The sequence below is a fragment of the Photinus pyralis genome, unplaced genomic scaffold (genome assembly GCF_008802855.1).
Source record: "Photinus pyralis isolate 1611_PpyrPB1 unplaced genomic scaffold, Ppyr1.3 Ppyr1.4_LG10, whole genome shotgun sequence".
Taxonomy (NCBI): Eukaryota; Metazoa; Arthropoda; class Insecta; order Coleoptera; family Lampyridae; genus Photinus; species Photinus pyralis.
In genome coordinates this window covers 18,290,472-18,309,642 of record NW_022170250.1, presented here as the reverse complement: position 1 = coordinate 18,309,642, position 19,171 = coordinate 18,290,472, and the positions used below count along the sequence as shown (strand labels likewise).

The following is a 19,171-nucleotide window of genomic DNA, read 5'->3' as shown; positions in this document are numbered from 1 at the left end:
AGGGAAGGCGATAAGGAGAAACGAGATAGATAACGAGGCTTGGACTTGCGCCGCAGATCTAGTAAACAAGGTATGGAAAGGAGGGGCGTTACCCGAAGAATGGAAGGAGGGGATAATAGTGCCGATCTTCAAAAGGGGGAAAAGATTGTGTGGGAAATTATAGGGGAATTGTTATAATATAGAATAGTACAGAATCTATGCAATGATACTGAACGAAAGACTAGAAAGGGAAATGGAAGAGAAAAGGATGTTGGAGGGAACCCAAATAGGGAGGGGAACGATCGACTGCAGTCAGATTGCAGAGTGGGAATGGAAAAAGTATAACAGATTGAGAAATTGACAAGAAGTTAAAAGACAGAATCATTAACGAGGTATATGGAGAGGCAAGATTGAGGGAAAGAATAGAAGAGGAGTTTGATGTGTTTGAGACATGTAAAGAACCAAGACATCGATGCCCACTTAACCCAACCTTATTTTACCTCTACTTAAGAGACATGGAAAACGTATCTAGACAGGGGCAAGGAGGAGGGATAGTAGTGGGAAAGAGAAAGATATGGATCATAGCAATCATGGGAAGAATAGGGAAGGAAAAGAATGCAGCTAGAGAGTGATGCGGAAATGAAAAGAGGGGGAAAGAAAAATGGAGACAAGAAGAAGAAAGGAAATGTAGAATATGCGGCGAGGAAGAAGAAGACATAGAACACACGCCATGGAACTGTACGGAGGTGGAAATGTTGGAGTTTTACCAAGCTGGAGTCTAATAAAGATTGATTGATTGATTGTTTAGAAGCGATTGAGGCCCGTAGCCAAGGAGAGGTTAGGTGAGGCTCGGCACTCCTCTAAAGTTATGTGTAAGGAGATCACTGGCAAGAGTGGTTGTTCTTTCACGAAATCTCTATCTCGCCCGAACCCCTCCGCCCCCAAAGGTGGATATCTCCTGGTGCATTAAAAAAAAGTTTAGACGAGGACTTTAAGTACGTCGAAGAAGGCTAGAATGCAATAAAAGCGGAGCGCTCCGAAGCTCATTAAAAGCGACGTGTTCGAATCCAATTTTAGACGTCTGCATTATTTTTAACCGACTGTACTTTATTTGGCAAATTTTCAAGAGGTCGCAGACACGCACAAACATAAAATTAATTAGCTAGTAATTTTAGGAGGTACGCATATTTTTGCTGATTATGAAAGCAGTAATCGAGAGGATCTTGGCTGGAAGTGATGCTGCGCCTCGTCTTACTGCTGATGCCTCCATTGCTCTACGCGCAAAGGCAGTTTTACGAAAATAAGTTCACGATCGGTGAGTGGACGAAAGCGTGAGAGTGGGCCTTAACGAAAAATTTTCAGGTGCGCTTTTTACGAAGGACGACACGGACGTGGAGCTCGCCTTCAAGTATGCCGCTCAATGGCACAGCCTGTACAGTGGGGAGGGCACCTCGTACAACACAATCACGAGGAGGCTTCCCCAAGGGAACACCTTCGCCTCCAGCAAAATAGTCTGCAACATGACCAAGACCGAAAATAGGCTGATAGCGATCTTCGGCCCCGACTCGCTGAAAACCAGCGCCATGGTGCAATCCATTTGCAAAAAGCTGGAGATACCCCACATTCAGACCTCGTGGCAGCCGTCCACCAACTACCCGCCGATAATCGCCCTAAACTTCTACCCGGCCGCGGACCTCCTCGCCGAGGGCTTCGCCACGATCGTCAAGCACATGAATTGGAAGAGCTACGCGATCGCGTACCAGCGCGACGAGGGACTCATCCGCCTCCAGGGCGTTCTCAAGATTCCCGAAAGCACGGACAACCCGGTCACCGTCCGCCAAGTCGCGCAAAACGCGGACAATCGGTGAGTCTCAACGATTTAGGGCAGACGCATGCATAATCGAAGTTTAGGCCGATGTTTAAGCTGCTCAAGATGTCCGGAATAACGAAGATCATTTTGGATTGCGACACCGACGAGATCATCAACATGCTGCAGCAGGCCAAGGAGGTGGGGCTGCTTACCTACCCCACGAGTTACCTTCTCACCTCACTGGTAGGTTAGTGAAGTTCCACTCGTACGCTAAGCCAAACTTGTAGGATGCCCACACCGTGGACTATTCCGTGCTGGACACGAGCGCCAACATCACGATGGTGCGATTGTTCGATCCGTCCAATGAACAGTTGGTGAGGCACCTGAAGAGCTGGGAGGTGGGCGAGATGAGGAGCAATCGACAGGTGACGACGACGCCGGAGACGGTTCGGGTAAGGCTACCTCCCTTCAAAAATTGGTAACTTGGGTACGCGGTTCCATAGTGGAAAAAGTGACACGGACTTTTCTGGGTCTCTGGGAGTATTTAAACCTCGAGGTTCTTTGAAAACAGTTCTCAGAAATATTAAATAACCTAATGGGCGGCTATTTAATATTTTTTGAGGGGCATTTAAGAAGGTTTAGCTTTAAGAACTAAGCTCTTCATGACTTTTGTAAGCCTTGAGGTCTTTAAAGACTTTTAAAGGCTCTCAAAGGCCCTCGTAAGGGATTTCCCAGCTTACAGTTAAGATTCGAGAACAGTCCCGCCATAAGGTGTCGTAACGAATGTGGTTACAGTTATTATTTTACCACCCCCGTGACCGTCCATTCGAGGTTAATTTACAAACAACAAGTCCATACACACCTCAAACTTCCACATGTTTAAAAGAATGATCAAAATTTATGAATTTAGTGCCAAGTCATCAACATGAATTGAGCAAACATTTACACAAAAAATGAACGCGACGATTCAACGATTCAAGGGCAGTTTAAGGGTTGTTTATACATTATTTAAACATAATCTATCAACGAAATAACAATGTTAACTGTATTACGAAATTTACAACCCCCGCACTCTATGTATGCTGGAAGTTATAGTTTGAATTACTTAAAATATTAGGCAAGCTTAAAACATACGGAAATTTATTATTCAAGGGCAGTTTAAGGGTTGTTTATACATTATTTAAACATAATCTACCGTAGAAATGAGAATGTTCACTGTATTACGAAAATTACAACCCCCGCACTCTAAGTATCTCTAAGTAAGAGAATCAATTTGAGCTTTAAGGGCCTTCCAAAAATGTATAAAAAAACCTTTAAGTCAATTAAAGATATTTATTGAGTTTGAGGACCTCTAAACGTCTTTAAAGGTTTTCAAAGTTTTCAAAATGTGCCCCAGGTTGGGTGCCAAAATGTAATGTAAGAAACACCTGTCCAGCTAGCCCAATGTTTAACAACAACAAATCACTTCTTTATTAAATAAACTGACTGTCTTCAGTACGTCCGAAAACTGAGAATCCGGAAGCACGGCCCCAACAAATGGACCCAGACTCTACGCCCAAATTAAATCCAAAGGCAAACGGCAACGGCCACGGTAACACACTTCCTCTTCTATCTTACACATTTCCCTCCCTTGTCTCATCTACGATTCCACTTCCTAATTCTTTAGTTAAAATTAATAAAATTCTCTTATCTAAACGAGCACCTGCGACAAACATCTGTTTACAAAATTAATTCATTTTTAGCGATAAGCGTAACTCTTATCTGCGACCGGAAGAAAACATGTGATAAGGTAACCAAGAACTACACTGCCCTCTGCTTTTAATGATGAACAGTCTTTAAAAGCTTTTAAAGGGCTGCAAAAATCGCCAATAAAACCAAAGAGATTTAGGAGCCGCTGGAAGCTTTTGTGGGCGCCGATTTATCATAACTTCAAGAACCGATTTAAGGGCGTTTGTTAGTCTTTGGAACCTTTTAAATCCAAAAATCATCAAAAACGTTTTTGAAGACTTAAGGGCCTATTCCCCAAAGGTGTTAATTATTCTTTGGGAGTTATTTGAGAGGTTTGTCTAATCTTATGGAACTGAACCATTAAGTTCTTGGAGAATTAGTAGGAGGGGGGGGGGGGGCAATGTAAATTTTTATAAAGTTCTGTGCATAAAAGGCAGCATGTTGTCCTCGTGACTAACCTTAAACCAAACAAAAGTATTGCCCACCAATATTATAAGAAATGGACGGGTGAGGGGGAGGGGGAGTTAAATAAACTGAGCGTGGACGTACTGCTTCGTCGATTGCAGACTGATTCGGCGCTAATGATCGACGCCGTCAATCTCCTCGTGGAAGCGGTGAACCACCTCAATAAAACAGAAATTATCTCACCAAGAGCCATGGTCTGCGAGGAGTCCGACACGTGGGAAGGCGGCTACAGGATCGCGGCCTACATGAAGGAGGTACGCAACTTTTGCTCTCAATTTTTATGCGCTCACTTCGACTTCCAGCATCGCTTACCGGCGCCCATCACCGGACCGATCGTCTTCGACCAGTTCGGCCGGCGAACCAACTTCAACCTGCAGCTGATCGAGCTGAATAGCAACCTGGTGAAGGCGACGTGGTGCCCGGCGAACGGCACCCGCTTGAACATCACCATCAGCGCGAAGCAGAGGCAACAGATGGTCCTGCGCAGTTTGCAAAAGCAAAAGATCGTCGTCTCCTCCAAGTAAAACCGATCGTGTGGTCTTGCAACGTGGTGCACTCTCAGTTTTAGGATCGTCGACCCTTACCTGATGGAGCTCAACGCGTCGCACGCCTCCGACAGCTTGTCCAGCAGGTACGAAGGCTACGCCGTCGATTTGATCGAATTAATCGCTAGGGAGCTGAATTTTACGTACGTCTTCACGATAACGGAGTCGAACGGAAACTACGACGAGAGTTCGGGACTTTGGAACGGGGTCGTTGGCGATGTCGTCAACGGCGTCGCCCAGCTGGGTATATGCGACCTAACCATTACCCACCAGCGCAGACAAGCTGTAGACTTCAGTAATCCTTTCATGACACTAGGTAGGTATGGGGAAACGGCGACGTTTCTCTGAAGGAGCTTTTAGGCATTAGCATCTTGTACAAGAAGCCGACGCCTGGGGAGCCGAACATGTTCGCGTTCATCGACCCGTTGGCGCAGGACGTGTGGATGTACACCGCCACCGCCTATCTAGGAGTGTCTGTCGTACTTTACCTGATAGCGCGAATGGCACCCGGCGACTGGGAGAACCCTCACCCGTGCGAGGAGAATCCGACGGAGCTCGAGAACGCTTGGAATTTGGGGAACGCATTGTGGCTGACGATGGGGTCCATTATGACGCAAGGTTGTGACATTCTGCCCAAGTGAGTATGCGGTCGTGGTTGTTTTCGCCGAACACCTAACCCCCACTTTTTTCAATTTTACAAATGCTCCTCCAAAATGGTTGCTAATCGGTTTCAACGGCCTTCTTCATTCGTTCTACTAATAACTTTCATCTCATTTTTTGCCGAGATTGGTTTTTTGCCCACAACTTTTGATTGAGACGTCTAATCGAAAAAGTACGAATCGTTTTGGATTCTACGCACCAAAATTAATAAGAAAAAGTTTTTTCCCGAGAAATTTTGGTGCAGTCGATTTTTGGTAAAAAATGAAGGTTATACACTGCCTTTTTTTTGGCTCGAAAAAAAAATTGTCTCAGATCGACCGGAAAAAAATATTTTCTTATAGAATGTGGCCTGTAGAATCCATAATTTCAAACAGTTTCCAGATCGGGCTACAATTCCTACGAGGTGTCGGAAGGCACGACGCACCGTTATCAGCAATTATCCAGAAACCTCTGTAGTTAAAAACCCTGCCCTGAACCGGCTTACAGTGGCCCACTTCTTGGTTTTTTGTATGCTAGCCCCATAATGACATAATCCTTGCAGGGGAATATCGTCAAGAATGGCCGTATCTATGTGGTGGTTCTTCTCGCTGCTGATGACCAGCTCCTACACCGCCAACCTGGCCGCGTACCTCTCCAAGGAGCGTCTGGGCGTATCGATCAATAGCGTCGACGACTTAGTGGCGCAAAATAAGATCAAATTTGGCACTCTCATCAACGGCAGCACGTACGAGTTCTTCAAGGAGTCAAATTACTCCAAGTACCAGGCGGTGTGGAACAAAATGAGCGGATTTAAGCCGTCGACGTTCGTCGGGAAGAACAACGAGGGCGTGCGGAAGGTGCTGAATAAGAATCAGGAGTACGCGTTTTTCATGGAGAGCGCCTCAATGGAGTACGAGATAAGTAAGCAGTGCGAGCTGGCCGAAATCGGCGACTGGCTCGACTCCAAAGGTTACGGAATAGCGATGCCGATCGACGCTCCTTACCGAGGCGAGATTAATAGCGCCATTTTGAAGTATCAGGAGAGCGGCGCGCTGCAGACCCTCAAGAAGAAGTGGTGGAAGGATTTGATTAAGAAGGAACCTTGTGAGGTAATCGACAGTTTTCTGAGTCAGTGAAATCCAAACTGCCTTCAAAATTTCTGAACTCCCTCAATGGAACCACGTCTCTCCTGTCCTTGACCCCTAGCAGAGACCTTCTCGTGAGGATCTTAAAAAAACATTGTATTGCAGATCGAGGAGACTGACGAGAAGAAAGACGAAGGTCTGAAGCTGGCCAACGTCGGCGGTGTCTTCTTGGTACTGGGTTTTGGAATAACTGTCTCCTTTTGCATTGCCGTGGCCGAATTCCTGTGGAACGTTAGGAGCATCGCCACGCAGGAGGGGGTGAGTCGCCTGAAACGGGAACGATGATCCAAAAAATTGGTTTCAGGTCAGCTACTGGACGGTGCTCAAGAGCGAGCTGAAGTTCGCCGTCAACTTTTGGGTGACGCAGAAGGCGGTGCGCGCGGAAGTCAAAGAACCGGCGTCTCCGCCGGAGGCAGATCAAAACGAGGACCCGGACGACAAGGTCTTCGAGACGCAGGGGTCAATCTTCAACTTGCAGATTTTACCACGGATCAGCACCAATCGCAGCGGCTCAACACTGAGTTAACCTCAAAATTAGAGCGTTTTATTCAAATACACTTAAGTCATTGGTATCTTCTCTGTATTATTGCACGGGATTGGGGTAAATTGCACGCGGAGACGTTGTGCAACCTATCCAGGCCGTCGGGGAGCTTCAGCCTATTCGCCAGTTTCACCTCCGCCTCGCCTCTCGAGTGCACAAACTGAAGCAAGTCTATCACGTCACTTACTTGCTCTTTCTCGACACACCTACGATCGAGTGGTTAGAGAGAGAAAGCGCGAGTGTACGTACAGTGGACAGGGGTTAGTTGGTACAACCTTCTGGATGGGGTTGACGCGGTGGGGGCGTACATCTTCTCTTACTGTCGTAACTGGTGCTTTCCCTTTGACCTTAGGCTGCCAATTCGAGAAATTAACGATAGAAGGAGCTCGCAGCGTTATACCTGCGTTTTCTGTTTGAAGAACGACTTTAGGAGCAAGTCGTTAACTTGGCCGTCCAATATTTGAAGAAACAGGGAAACATTGTACCTGTTCACTCCAGCGTTTTCGCCTGGAAGAGATTCCTTAGTATTGCACCAAGACTGCTGAAGGCTCACCCAGCAGCGTTGCAAATGGGGTCAGATCACACTTGCAAAGCGTAAACAGTTTGAGTATTCCATCAAAGAGTCGCTCTAGAATCTTTTCGATTCGTTTGTTTGAGTTTAGCTCGTTATTAAACTACAAAAATGTCACCATGAAGCTTCACCGAAGCACCCTAGCGAGATCTCACCTCCTTGTTGAGATTTTGCAACGTTTCTTTGTACTTCTTCAAGTTGCTCAGCTGCATCTGAGCTCTAGCGCTGTTAATATTGGCTTGCGTCGCTAGAACAGAATTCAGTTAGACGTATCTCTAGCACTGAGCCATTACTAATGTCATCCTTAAGACGTATGATGGAGTCGTTCAAAGTTTCGCACTCAAAGTGCAAGGCCGCGATCAGATTGAACGTGGTGTAGTTCTCAAACTCTCTCTGAGTGTAGGCCGCTACAAAATCGTTAATTCGAGCGGTACCCGACATTTTCTAAGAGCCCCAGGTTAATGCGAGGCTTGAGGATGGAACACACTTACCCAAACCCGATTTAAAATCTCCTCGTTTCTGACAAGCTGATTCTGCAAAGCATTATGCCGCTCATCCCGTCTCGTCTCCTTCCTGTCAAGCAGATCCCTCATGCACCTCTTCTGTCCCTTAACGTCCATAAACTTGGCGAGCTTCGACTCGTGGTCCTTTATCCTTTGCAACGAGGCCATCTCCTGCACGAACAACGTGCTCAGCAAGCGCTAGTGAATCTCAAAACTCATACCTCGGTCTGCACCACAAGGTCCATGTGACATTTCTCTCTGAGCGCGTGCAATACCGCGACGGTCTCGTCGCGTCGATCGTAGGAGATCGTCGCCTGCTCGATGAGGTCCATCATAATCTTTTTGCCCTTCGCCAGGGTTGCGATGTTACCATACCACGCCTTGTTAAAGGTATTCCTGGAACAGAATATAAATGACGCGCCCTAAGGTCTACAGCTGTACCTTTCAAAGAGGTAGTGATCGATCTCGTCTCTCAGCCTGTGATTCTCGTCGTTAATCGCGCAAGTCTGCTTAACGAAGGTGTCGAGCTTGTTTTCCAGAGTCGCCAAGGTCTTCTGTCCCTCTAGGACCCTCTTCATGTGTTCGGCGTCCGTGGTCACCTTACTCTGGGCTTCTATAACCTTCTTTTTCGTCTATAAGAAGGTATACCTTTAGTTGGCACCTCGAAACCACTCTGGAATGTTATAAAGTTTCAGGGAGCGCCTAAAGCTCCAAAAAAATGACCTAGGGGCTGTGGAAATCCTTAGAGGAACGAATCTGAAAACGGGCACCCGACCTTGTAAAGGCTCAAAAGGTTTTCACGGCCTTCTCTAGAAGAACCTTGAAATGTTTCCCATTGTTTTATAATGTGGTGATCAAATTGAGGTCCCAGATTAACCCCAGATTAGCTCAGGTTCATGAGAGATAAGTACAGTATAGCTGAGTCACATCCTATTGTTGATAAATGAAGTAACGCGACTTGGAAAAGTACTAACCATATTTAACGGGAGGGGGGATCGGTGAATTTTCAATGCGTCTTGAGCTGTCGTAGAGCTCAGTTCCAGTTTTAAGGGAGCGGAAAAATTAATGATTCAGACTTTTCTCAATGACTTCGGATGCCCTTGAAAACATAATTTGCCACCACAAAACTGGGATGACCTTGAAATTTTACGGGGTCAATGACCTCGGATGACATTGGAAATGTAATTCGACACTACAAACAAGGATCGTTGACCTCGGATAACCCCGAAAATGTATGGGGTCAATGACATCGGATGACCTTGAAAATGTAATTTGACGCCACAACAAACGGCGGTCAACGACCTTGCATGACCTTGAAAATTGATGGGGCCAATGACATCGGACCACCTTGAAAATGCAATTTAACACTACAAAAAAATGGGTCAATGAGCTCGGGTGGCCTTGAAAATGTATGGCGTGAGTGAATAAATGCAGTCATTGACCTTGTATGTCATTGAAATGGTAATTTGACAACCCTAAAAGTGGATCCATTGACCTTGGATAATATTGATCATTTATGTTGACACCACAAGTAAGGTCATTGACTTTAGTTGACATTGAAAATGTAAATTGACACCACAATTAGGGTCATTGACCTTGGATGATCTCAAACTTTTCATTTAAAACCATAAGGCCAATGACCTTGTATGCGCTTGAAAATGTAATTTAGCACCACGTCAATTGAGGCCATTGATCTTGTAAATTTAGTTTGACACCCCAAAAAATGAAATACCACCCCTACAGCTTGTCCCTTGAGCTTTACGGCGGCCTACTTTCCAAGGTCACAGCCACGTGACACGCCACCTTGTCCTGCCTCCCATGGTCACCACCAGGTGGCGAGAGACCTTGAACTGAGCCAGGTTCGTCCCTATACCACCCTATGCCACTAGGCACACTGACTTAAAAACTGTTGCCTTTGCGTAGAAGTTTAATAACGAACCTAGGCCCAAGGCGAGTTCAGTACAACCCCAACAGAGTACAAATCTGATTAGGAAAGTCAGACCCCTACTCTTCCTAGGTATGTGAAAACTAGTTCAAAGCGAATCGAAAGTGAGTTCGGCACAAACCTAGGCAGAGTCGGACTTACCCCATCATATCTTTACACTGCCTACGTGCGTTCCGAATCAGCCTTTGGCTCGCTCGGCACTATTTTAATACACTACAAAAAATGGGACAATGAGCTCGGGTGGCCTTGAACATGTATGGCGTGAATGCATAAATGCAGTCATTGACCTTGTATGCCATTGAAATTGTAATTTGACAACACAAAAAATGGATCCATTGACCTTGGATGATATTGAACATGTATTTTGACACCACAAATAAGGTCATTGACCTTGGATGACCTAGAACTTTTAATTTAAAACCTTAAGGCCAGTGACCTTGTATGCGCTTGAAAATGTACTTTAACACCACATCAATTGAGGCCATTGATCTTGTAAATTTTATTTGACACCCCAAAAAATGAAATACGACCGCTACAACTTGCCCCTTGAACTTTACCGCGGCCTACTTTCCAAGGTCACAGCCACGTGACACGCCACCTTGTCCTGCCTCCCATGGTCACCACCAGCGACCTTGAACTGAGCCTAGTTCTCCCCTATAAACCTACTTCTACCTAGGTTTGTACCACTAGGCACTGGATTAAAAACTGTTGCCTTTGCGTAGAAGTTTAATAACGAACCTAGGCCGAGGCGAGTTCAATACAAACCCAAACAGGGTACAAATCTGATGAGGAAGGTCAGGCCCCTACTCTTCCTAGGTATGTGAAAACTAGTTCAAAGCGAGTCGAAAGTGAATTCGGCACAAACCTAGGCCGAGTCTGACTTACCCCAACATATCTTTATACTGCCTAGGTTTGTTCCGAATGAGCCTTCAAGCGTGGAAGTTCAACAACAGACCGAACGAACCGTCATGCGAAGGGGATAGTTATAAAACCAGTGTCAAACGAGCCTAAGGCCTAATGGGGTGACTCAGACCCCTACTATACCCACGTTTGTGAGAATTTTCTCGAAAACAAAGTAGAGGTCTGACTTGCCCCATTAGACCTTTATTCTGCCTAGGAGTGTGCCGTAGTCGCCTTCGGTTCGCTTGGCACTGGCTCTACAGCTATAACTTTATCGTGGAAGTTTTATAACATGCCTATTTTAGTACCTAACGAGTTGAAGGCATGCAAATGTGACAAAACCAGCCAAACCTGGACTGAAAAACAGTTTGATGGGGTAAGTCAGACCCCTACTATGCTTAGGTTTGTGCAAATTTACTTGAAACGTAGTCTCGAGCGAGCCGAAAACGAGGTCGGCACAAACCTAGTCAGAGTAGAAGTCTGACTTACCTCAGCAGACTTTTACTTTGCCTAGGTTTGCACGCCTTCGGCTCACTTCAGCGTGGAGGTTTTATAAGAGGCAAATTTTTATCCCGACCGAGGCGAAGGCATGCAAAGGTTATAATTTGAAAACCATTGCTGAGCGAGCCGAAGGCGAGTTCTACAAAAACCTAGGCAGAATAAAAGTGTTATTGGTGTTGGTGTTACCTCTACTCTGCCTCGGTTTACGTGAAAACCCGTGACGAGTTCGGCGCAAACATAGGCAGTAGATTATCCCTACTAGAATTTTACTCTGCCTAGGTTGGTCTCGAATTTGCCTTTGGCTCGCTCGGCGTTAAGTGAGACGAAAGAGAGGCTCAACATATTTAGGAGGGAGTCTGCTAAGTGCTTGATAGAGGCTCTTTTGTCCTTGTTTTGCCTTATATTTCCCCTTTTACAAGTAGGCGAAGCTCCAAGGTTCCAAAATGAGGGCTAAAACCTAGGGGTTTCTGATGAGACCTAGAAAGCTCTGAAAAGGTGGTGAAGTGCTTACGACAGGCGCTAGAACGACATAAAAATTTCTAGTGCTTTAAGCAGGACCTCCCCTCTCCCTTAGAAGAACCAACATATCCCCGGAAAGGTTTTGTGGTCCGGAACGCATTTGTAAGACTCCTTGAGTCCTTTCGGGCGCACTCAATCCCATGACCAAATGTGGCCAAAAGGCATAAACAATGTTTCTAGTTAAAACCCCCGGACTATTCAAGGGTCCTCAAGGCCTGTTAAAAGGTAGAATTGCAACGAAGGTCCATTAAAAACCTTGGAGATGCTGTCTTAAAAACCAATAGCTTTTTAAGAATGAGAGGTGCGGAGAGGAAGTGTGGTTTTCGATTTGAAACCCAGAATTAAGTGCTTGAAGCTTGAAAACTGAAGAGGCTTGTGAGACGTGGGTGATGACCTTTAGAACGTGGTGGCCTGGGAGTCTTAACAATCTTATTTGGTTATTTAGGATACTTGAATGTCTTAAAAGACGAGAGTCTCATGGAAAATCTTGAAAACCTTTGGAAAAAAGAGCACCTCTGGAGGAGTAATTACCAGCTGTATTTGCTCATCGATCTCTATCTCGCTCAATCGCATTTGCTTAATTTGCCTCTCGAAGACGTCGTTCTCCTTCAACAGCCCCGTCAGCTGTTTATTATGGCGGGAATCGATGAGCTTCTTAGGTCCGCCGGTCGCGACGTACAGATCGTTCAGGATGTTGTAATTTTCGTGGTTGAGGATGTCGACGACCTTCCGCTGTTTCGCCAGCCTTTTCCCGCCGCTGAGCGCCGCGCATTCCGTCGCCAGGTTCCTTTGCTGAAATCCGGAAATGAGGGTTAACCGCAATCGTCCGCGCCTCCGCCACGTACCTGACGTTCGACGCGGCCCAACTCCGATTCCTGCTGGAGCTTCGCTTGAAGCTGGACGATCGGTTGAGGTTCCACCTCTTTTTTGACCATGACTGCGAGCAAGTGACAATTTTGACAGGTCAAGTCAGCGCGAGCCGTCAGTGAGTTTTTTTTTCTTATTCGCGAAGGGGATTATCGGGATGAACGACGCGAAATTAAATTTAACGCCCGAACGAAGGTACGAGATGGACTTGCGCCTGGAGCTCGAGTTAAGCCAAAGCATTCGCCAGCAGCGGATTTTGGATCGCGAGGTCAGCTTTTATCACTCGGGCGCGCAGCCTGAGCCCGAAAGGTCCATTCTCGACAATTTGGACCGCGAACACGCCGAGTTGCTGGCGGACACTTTCGTTGCTTGCTCCGATAGCAAGAAGAGGGAGGTGACCGGGGTTATTTCGAACATAGTCGCTCTGATTCGCGATCGTGAGGGTTTGGCCGACGCCGTGGCAGGGAAGGGGAAGTCTCTAAGGGAGGTGGACGCGGAAATCGTTAAGGTACCTATTCTTCGTCCGAGCAGTTTCCTAGTCTTTTGTAGGTGACCAAGAAGGTTAACGACCTGAAAAGTCAGGTGCCTACTGAGTTGGCCCAGGTGGAAAGATGCCTAGCTGGTAAAAAAACGTTGGAGGTACTTGAAAGTAAACTGGATTCCGTTATTAAGCAATGCTGCACGGTGGTGACAGAAAATCGCGATCTTCGGGAGGAAATCGACCACATGCTGATTGAAAGGTTAGGCTTGGTGTAAGACTAACTTATAAGCTGACACGTAGGATGAACTTCAACAAACTATGGGAGGGCTACATTACAAACTTGAGCAATGGGAAGAAGCTCATGATGGATATCTTCGAGCAAGCAACCATCGCCTATGACCAACGAGATGAGTGGATCACCAGGTTAAACGCTTTGAGAAAACGCGCCCTAGACGATTTGAGGCTGCACGTCTCGGTACGTCCCCTCATTTGAACGATCCTGATCCCTCACTTAACAGGAGATGACTTCGCTGCGCAAAAAAATGGACAATGAGCGACTGCTGGAAGAGTTTATGGCGATAAAAGGTCAATTTCGAAATATGTCCAACTTGGAGGAGAAGACCATCCGGGAGCGGGAGGCCAAGCGAAAGCTACTAGACGATTGCTTATCGAAGCACAAAGCAATCATAAACGAAATCAAGGTGGTCAGCTTCTCGTTCGAATCGTCAACTAATCACCTCCCCTTAGGCTTACACCAGGATTAACCCGCAGACGGAAACCGGAAAGGTCATCCAGATCTACGTCGACTCAGAGGAGCGCAACATTTCCACTTTCAATTACGTCAACGAGCTCCAATCACAGATGGAGGTGATAACCGAGCGGGTTATGGACAAACAGAAGGAAATTGGTAGGTTGTGGACGCATTGACAATGTTTGACAACGCTTAGGCAATTAGATCAGCAATGGCAAATCTCGCAGGGATTCGTCGTGCGACAGAAGGAAGGGATCAAGGAGCTGCGCGGTGCGTTGGCTAAGGCGAAGAAGGAGGTACGTCTCCTTCTCACCCTCCACCTGCCCTTAGTGTTCCATTTAATAGGCCGACGAATCCAGTCGACAGTTGAACGCAACCAACTCCACGCTGAAAAGCTTGTACGTTGGGATCGGGAGGCTCTTCCAGATTTGCAAGTGCAGCAAAGAGCCGTTTATGCAACTCCTGCGTATGACGATCGCATTTTTACGCTTGCCTTCTCAGTTCCTCTTTCTAGATGACTTCGGCAGCGTGAACGATCACAACGTGTTCTGCTTCGTGGAGGTTCTCGAGGGCACGGTCATTAACCTGTTGGCGAACGTCTACTTTAGGCAAATCACCACCGTTCCCTTACAGAAGAAAACCGCAAAAGCAGAACAGGAAGTTATCGACAGCACTATTTCGGCACCTCCTAACTCGGCGATCCAGGATATTATTCCCACAAATCCTTGTCCATTGTAATGGTGTGGCGTAGTTGGTGGAACACGCTGACTGGGGTCTCGTTTCAGATGCACCGATCGTGAGTTGGTCAGTGACGTTATTGACACCCTCCAATACGCGCTAACTCGTGACGAGGTGGCGGATAAGCTGAGTCTGAGGTTGGCGTTGCCCGACGGTTTGGAGAAGCTCCACAACGTGTCGGCGTGCCACCTCCCGAAGTCGCGTCAAATTATACAAAAGCGGCTACAGTAGAAAGACGCGAATAAATTATCTTTTAAGTGGATTTTTCTGAGCCCTTTTCGAACCATGGAAAGAACATTGGAGAGTCTGCTACAATTTTCAGGGATTTTAAATGCTTTGGAGCTTTCTAGGCCTCTTACAAAGTCCTCTTTGTCTAACCAAAATATTGTTCTTCACCTTGGAAGATTTCTAAGCATTTTCGGGAATAGTTGTATGCTTTTTCGGCGTTCTGGGATAAGGTTCTTTCAGAGAATATCAACTTTCTATAGAAAGCATATTGCCCTGGAAAACCTGGGCATCAACGGCTTTCAAGAGCTATAAAAAGCGCGGAAACTTATTCCAGACCGCACCCAAAATTTTCTTTCGAATGTCATTCTTAAGCAGTGTATGTGTTCCAGAACTTTTCAAGGAATTTCTAGCACAATTCTTCCAACAGAGCTTTCCATGGAGTTTTCAACCGCTCTGATCTCTCTCTCTGCTAAGGCCTAGAAAGCTGTTTCGAAGAGTACATAGAGCATTGAACGGAAAAGCTTTCTATTCTATTCTATTCATAAGAGGAGCCCGACCAGGCAGCACAATGTTCCTATCCCCTTTCTTTCGCAACCAGGTTCAGGGCCTGTTCCTCTCAATAAAGGATAGGACCCTGTTTAGCCTAAGTTGCTTCACCCTTGTCGGTTCCAGATAACTGTTTCCACAGTTATGCAGGTGACAGTTAACTATCCAGTGCACCGTAAGGACGCCGGTAATTTTCCTAATTTGGTTTCCATTCAGTTTTAAATTAGAAAACCCAGGACAACGGGTCCTGTTGGAAAGGACCTGGACAAAGAAATGATGGAGCTTGTAATCCATCGCAATGTCATATTTCGCAAGACCCAGCTTAGGAGGAGTCTTTCAAAAGGATCTTACGAAGTTACCACAGAAGGTCCACCATGATCCTCGTTTAGACCTTCGAATATGGTCCTTATAGCTGCGCTGAGCGATCTTAAGATGGTTACTCCCTTCCCTAGTAATCCCCACGGTTGCACCTCTGGTCGGTCAAGAACCACCACACGTCGGCTTCTTCCTCGACCTCTAAGAGCATCAGTAGTAATCCCTTGGAGGTCAGTAGCGAGGATTTAAGCCCCCTCAGTCGCAACGAAACTGGGTCGCGTTGCTCCGGTGGAGCACTCTCTCTTACCTGGCACAGCCGGAGCACTCGCTTTCATCAAAAATGTGACGTGCGTGACTCCCGCGTCCGCTTAAACGCTCTGCCGCTGAACTGCCTGATAGGATGCGTAGAGGTATACCCACCAGGCTCCACCCTGCGGAAGACCGTCCTCCATAGGCTCGTCCTGCAAGCAGGATGTTGCCTCTGGAGGCGCTTCAAGATGGTGGGCGGGTCATCCGGGAGCCCGTATAACGCAGCCATCACCTTGGTTACTCTAGCGACGTACCTCTGCACTTTCAGAGGCGCCCCATTCCAGAGCCTAATAAGAGGGATGGTCCTCTCCAATCAGTCCAAGGTCAACTGGTAATCGCATTCGGCCACAATGGCATCCTGCCGAGTCCATCTCCGGCTGGGACCTCGGAACAATGACCACCCTGCGCCCCGCCTCAGCGACTTACCCTTAATTTCGTGGTGCACCCGCAACTTTAGGTGCTCCAGAACCTCTGAGCTTTTTCTGGGACTGACTTGAGCCACACCCTGGAGTGCTTCCCTCCGATCTGACGTCGGGTTGCCCCGCTGAGCCCAGACACCGTCTTGGGCTTTGCCACAAGTTCCGCTTGACCCATAAGGCTCTGCCCTCGAGCCGACGCTTCCTGGCCATCGCCGTGTGTGCGCCTATTTTTCTTGCGTATAGGAGCTAGTCCACCACCAGGGCATTAAGCCCTGCGTTGGAACCGTCCCCTCTTTCGGGGAGTCTGCCCCATTCAGGGCCGGCTCAAGACAAAAGTTACACTAAAATTTGCGCCCCTGGCCGCCTCGCTAAAGCCTAAATAATGGGAACTTTTGGAAAGCAGGTTTTAAAAAATATAGAGGTCTATATACTTAAAACACATTGTAACGTAAATTTAATTACGTGATTTATTTATTTACAATTAATTAACAAATATTATTTATCTCTCACATTAACACAATTTATAACAGTGGGAACTATTTATTACTTCGGTGTTGAAATTGGAACTTTCCTGAAACGCAATTCGATTTAAGTACTTATATAGCCAAGTCGAGTATTCTCGAGTGCTCCCGAATGGTCTTGAACATTTTAGAACAAACCACATCACATTTCCCGTAAAGATTACATCACATCCGCCTTTGTTTTTTATTACTAATCTTTCATGGCGCCTCGGGATTTCTGGAATATTCACTACATAATTTCTTACTATATTAGGAATTTTTTCAATTTATGTTAAAACGTGATCGTTTACCCTTAAAAATAGAAAACGCCGTCGGTGTTTTACATCCGTGATTCATTAAATTTGAGTAATTTTGTTCCCCTTCTTGACTGCGGAGAGTTACATCGCTTACGCCTAAAGCCGGCCCTGGCCCCGTTACCGAACCCCGTTTGAGGAGCCTGGCGGGGAGCCCAGAAAGGGTTTGTTTGATTTGAATTCGTCCATACTGGGCAGAGCAGCTTGCCCAGGTCTTGGTTGCCAGCCCCTTCCCGAAGAAAAGGATTCACCACTAAGAGGTCGCCCAGTATCCGAGGAGCACGGCCGTTATCAACACTGCACCCCAAGGCCAGGCAGTTCTCGGCACGGTCGCTAACACCTAGAAAATTGTGGGCTCTTTCCAGACCGCGTTGGGTGCTCATATTGTTGTCATGTAAACATTCTAAACACCTAAAATAATGACGGCATACCCTGTATATGAGACTATTTCAAGCTATTAAGTATATCTGGGGGATTATTTACGAAATAAGCACAGAGTTGGTTCGTTTCGTTTGAATTTTAGAAATTTAGAAATCAGTAATTCTTGTTGGTGTTAGAAGTAAGACACATCTTGTCGTTTGTGATAAGGAGTTCTATCAGGCGAAAATTAACTAACGCACGTGTCTGATCTCTGTTAAGTGATAAGGTGTTTCTCAAGCTTTTAAAGACTCAATGTCAGAGCTTATTAGGCCCTCATCATAACCTTATCGAGGCCGTTTGTGGCTTTTTTTCAATCTGCGCAGAAAATTCACATACTAACTCTTTTTCGAGACATTCTAGAGTCGTTGCATATCCTTTTATCGTTTTTCCGTGCCCTTTCTAGGGCTTTCTAGATTCTTCCCTCTAAAAAGACTCAAATGGGGTCTCTAGAAGGGGCCGAAGAAACTGTCTAATTTTGGCCTTGTAAAATTTTTGTATCAGGATCCCATTATCGCAAGACCCACATTATGCGCTTCCCATAGAAACTTCTTCTATAAAAAGTTATAGAAAATATCGTTATCAGATTCATAGGAAAGCAAGAATGTGAGAAACTTCTTGACAGACACATTTTCACGCATGTTATCCCGATACAGAGCTTCCCGTTTAAAATGGCATGTGGGAAACCAACTGAAAGGCGAATTCGCACTCATGTAGTCTGTTCTCCTGATACAGATATACCTTATGAAATATTGTATCAGGATCTCAGAAATGACAGAAGGTACAAAATTCACATACCCAGTTTTGGTATTAAAAATCACAGAAATTCCACCTCCTGATACAATTTCTTCCTGTATCAGGCTCAAACGCAATTAGACGATCTAGAATTCAGCTTTTCACGCAACTCTATACAAATGTATCATGTTGTCTCAGAATTAAGGCACTGCACGAATATGTACAATTTACTACAGACATTGCCATCATTCTGTTCTCCTGATATTTTTATCTAAATCATTGGTCCGTCAGGATAACAGTATTTCAAGAAACAAATACACATTCATGCATTCTGTTCTCCTGATACAAGGTTTTTGTCCTTTAAACCAGTCGTGTCAGTTCATGTTTTCCGGTTTTTAAGAACCCTAAAGTGCTTTAAAAACCTTAAAAAGCAATCTTTAAGAGTATAACCTTTAAGGAGCACATTCTTATAGTCTGACAGAATCTCAAAATCACGGGATGTAATCCCTTTAGTAAGATCTTCTTTTATGTTCTCCCGATATCGATTTTTCTTTGAACCATTGTTGCATTAAGATCTCAGAAATGCGAGGAGGTGTAAATTTTATTGGAACCTTCGTCTGCTACAAATTTGTGAAACACTGTTGTCAGGATCCCGAGGAAATTTGCACTAAAAATTGTTGTATCAGGGTCACAGAAACCGATTTTTTTCTTAAATAATCTGTATTAAAATTTAACAATAAATTACAATATTATACTAAGA

The 19,171-nt window shown here is 45.8% G+C and overlaps 3 protein-coding genes across 4 annotated transcripts; 2 read left to right on the top strand and 1 right to left on the bottom strand.

The window, feature by feature from the left end:
* The first annotated feature begins 1,146 nt into the window (after positions 1–1,146).
* LOC116161324 (glutamate receptor ionotropic, kainate 2-like) lies at positions 1,147–6,883 on the top strand. Its single transcript, XM_031474642.1, has 11 exons — positions 1,147–1,294; positions 1,342–1,843; positions 1,891–2,032; positions 2,077–2,241; positions 4,084–4,236; positions 4,285–4,502; positions 4,551–4,843; positions 4,888–5,164; positions 5,729–6,275; positions 6,417–6,569; positions 6,616–6,883. Exons 1-11 carry the CDS (start codon positions 1,216–1,218, stop codon positions 6,835–6,837), a joined length of 2,751 nt encoding a protein of 916 aa, XP_031330502.1. The 5' UTR covers positions 1,147–1,215; the 3' UTR covers positions 6,838–6,883.
* LOC116162406 lies at positions 6,875–12,807 on the bottom strand. Its single transcript, XM_031476021.1, has 11 exons — positions 12,637–12,807; positions 12,323–12,583; positions 8,368–8,558; positions 8,148–8,322; positions 7,915–8,097; positions 7,717–7,867; positions 7,579–7,670; positions 7,406–7,526; positions 7,253–7,359; positions 7,102–7,205; positions 6,875–7,058 (listed from the first exon to the last, which is right to left on the bottom strand). Exons 1-11 carry the CDS (start codon positions 12,724–12,726, stop codon positions 6,875–6,877), a joined length of 1,659 nt encoding a protein of 552 aa, XP_031331881.1. The 5' UTR covers positions 12,727–12,807.
* LOC116161328 lies at positions 12,735–14,862 on the top strand. Of its 2 annotated transcripts, none has more exons than XM_031474649.1 (9): positions 12,735–13,166; positions 13,220–13,398; positions 13,440–13,614; positions 13,658–13,840; positions 13,887–14,046; positions 14,095–14,186; positions 14,236–14,356; positions 14,405–14,624; positions 14,676–14,862. In XM_031474649.1, exons 1-9 carry the CDS (start codon positions 12,816–12,818, stop codon positions 14,857–14,859), a joined length of 1,665 nt encoding a protein of 554 aa, XP_031330509.1. In that variant the 5' UTR covers positions 12,735–12,815; the 3' UTR covers positions 14,860–14,862. The 2 variants fall into 2 exon arrangements, with proteins under 2 accessions (XP_031330509.1, XP_031330507.1); XM_031474647.1 differs by having other exon boundaries at positions 13,208–13,398.
* Positions 14,863–19,171: the final 4,309 nt, after the last annotated feature.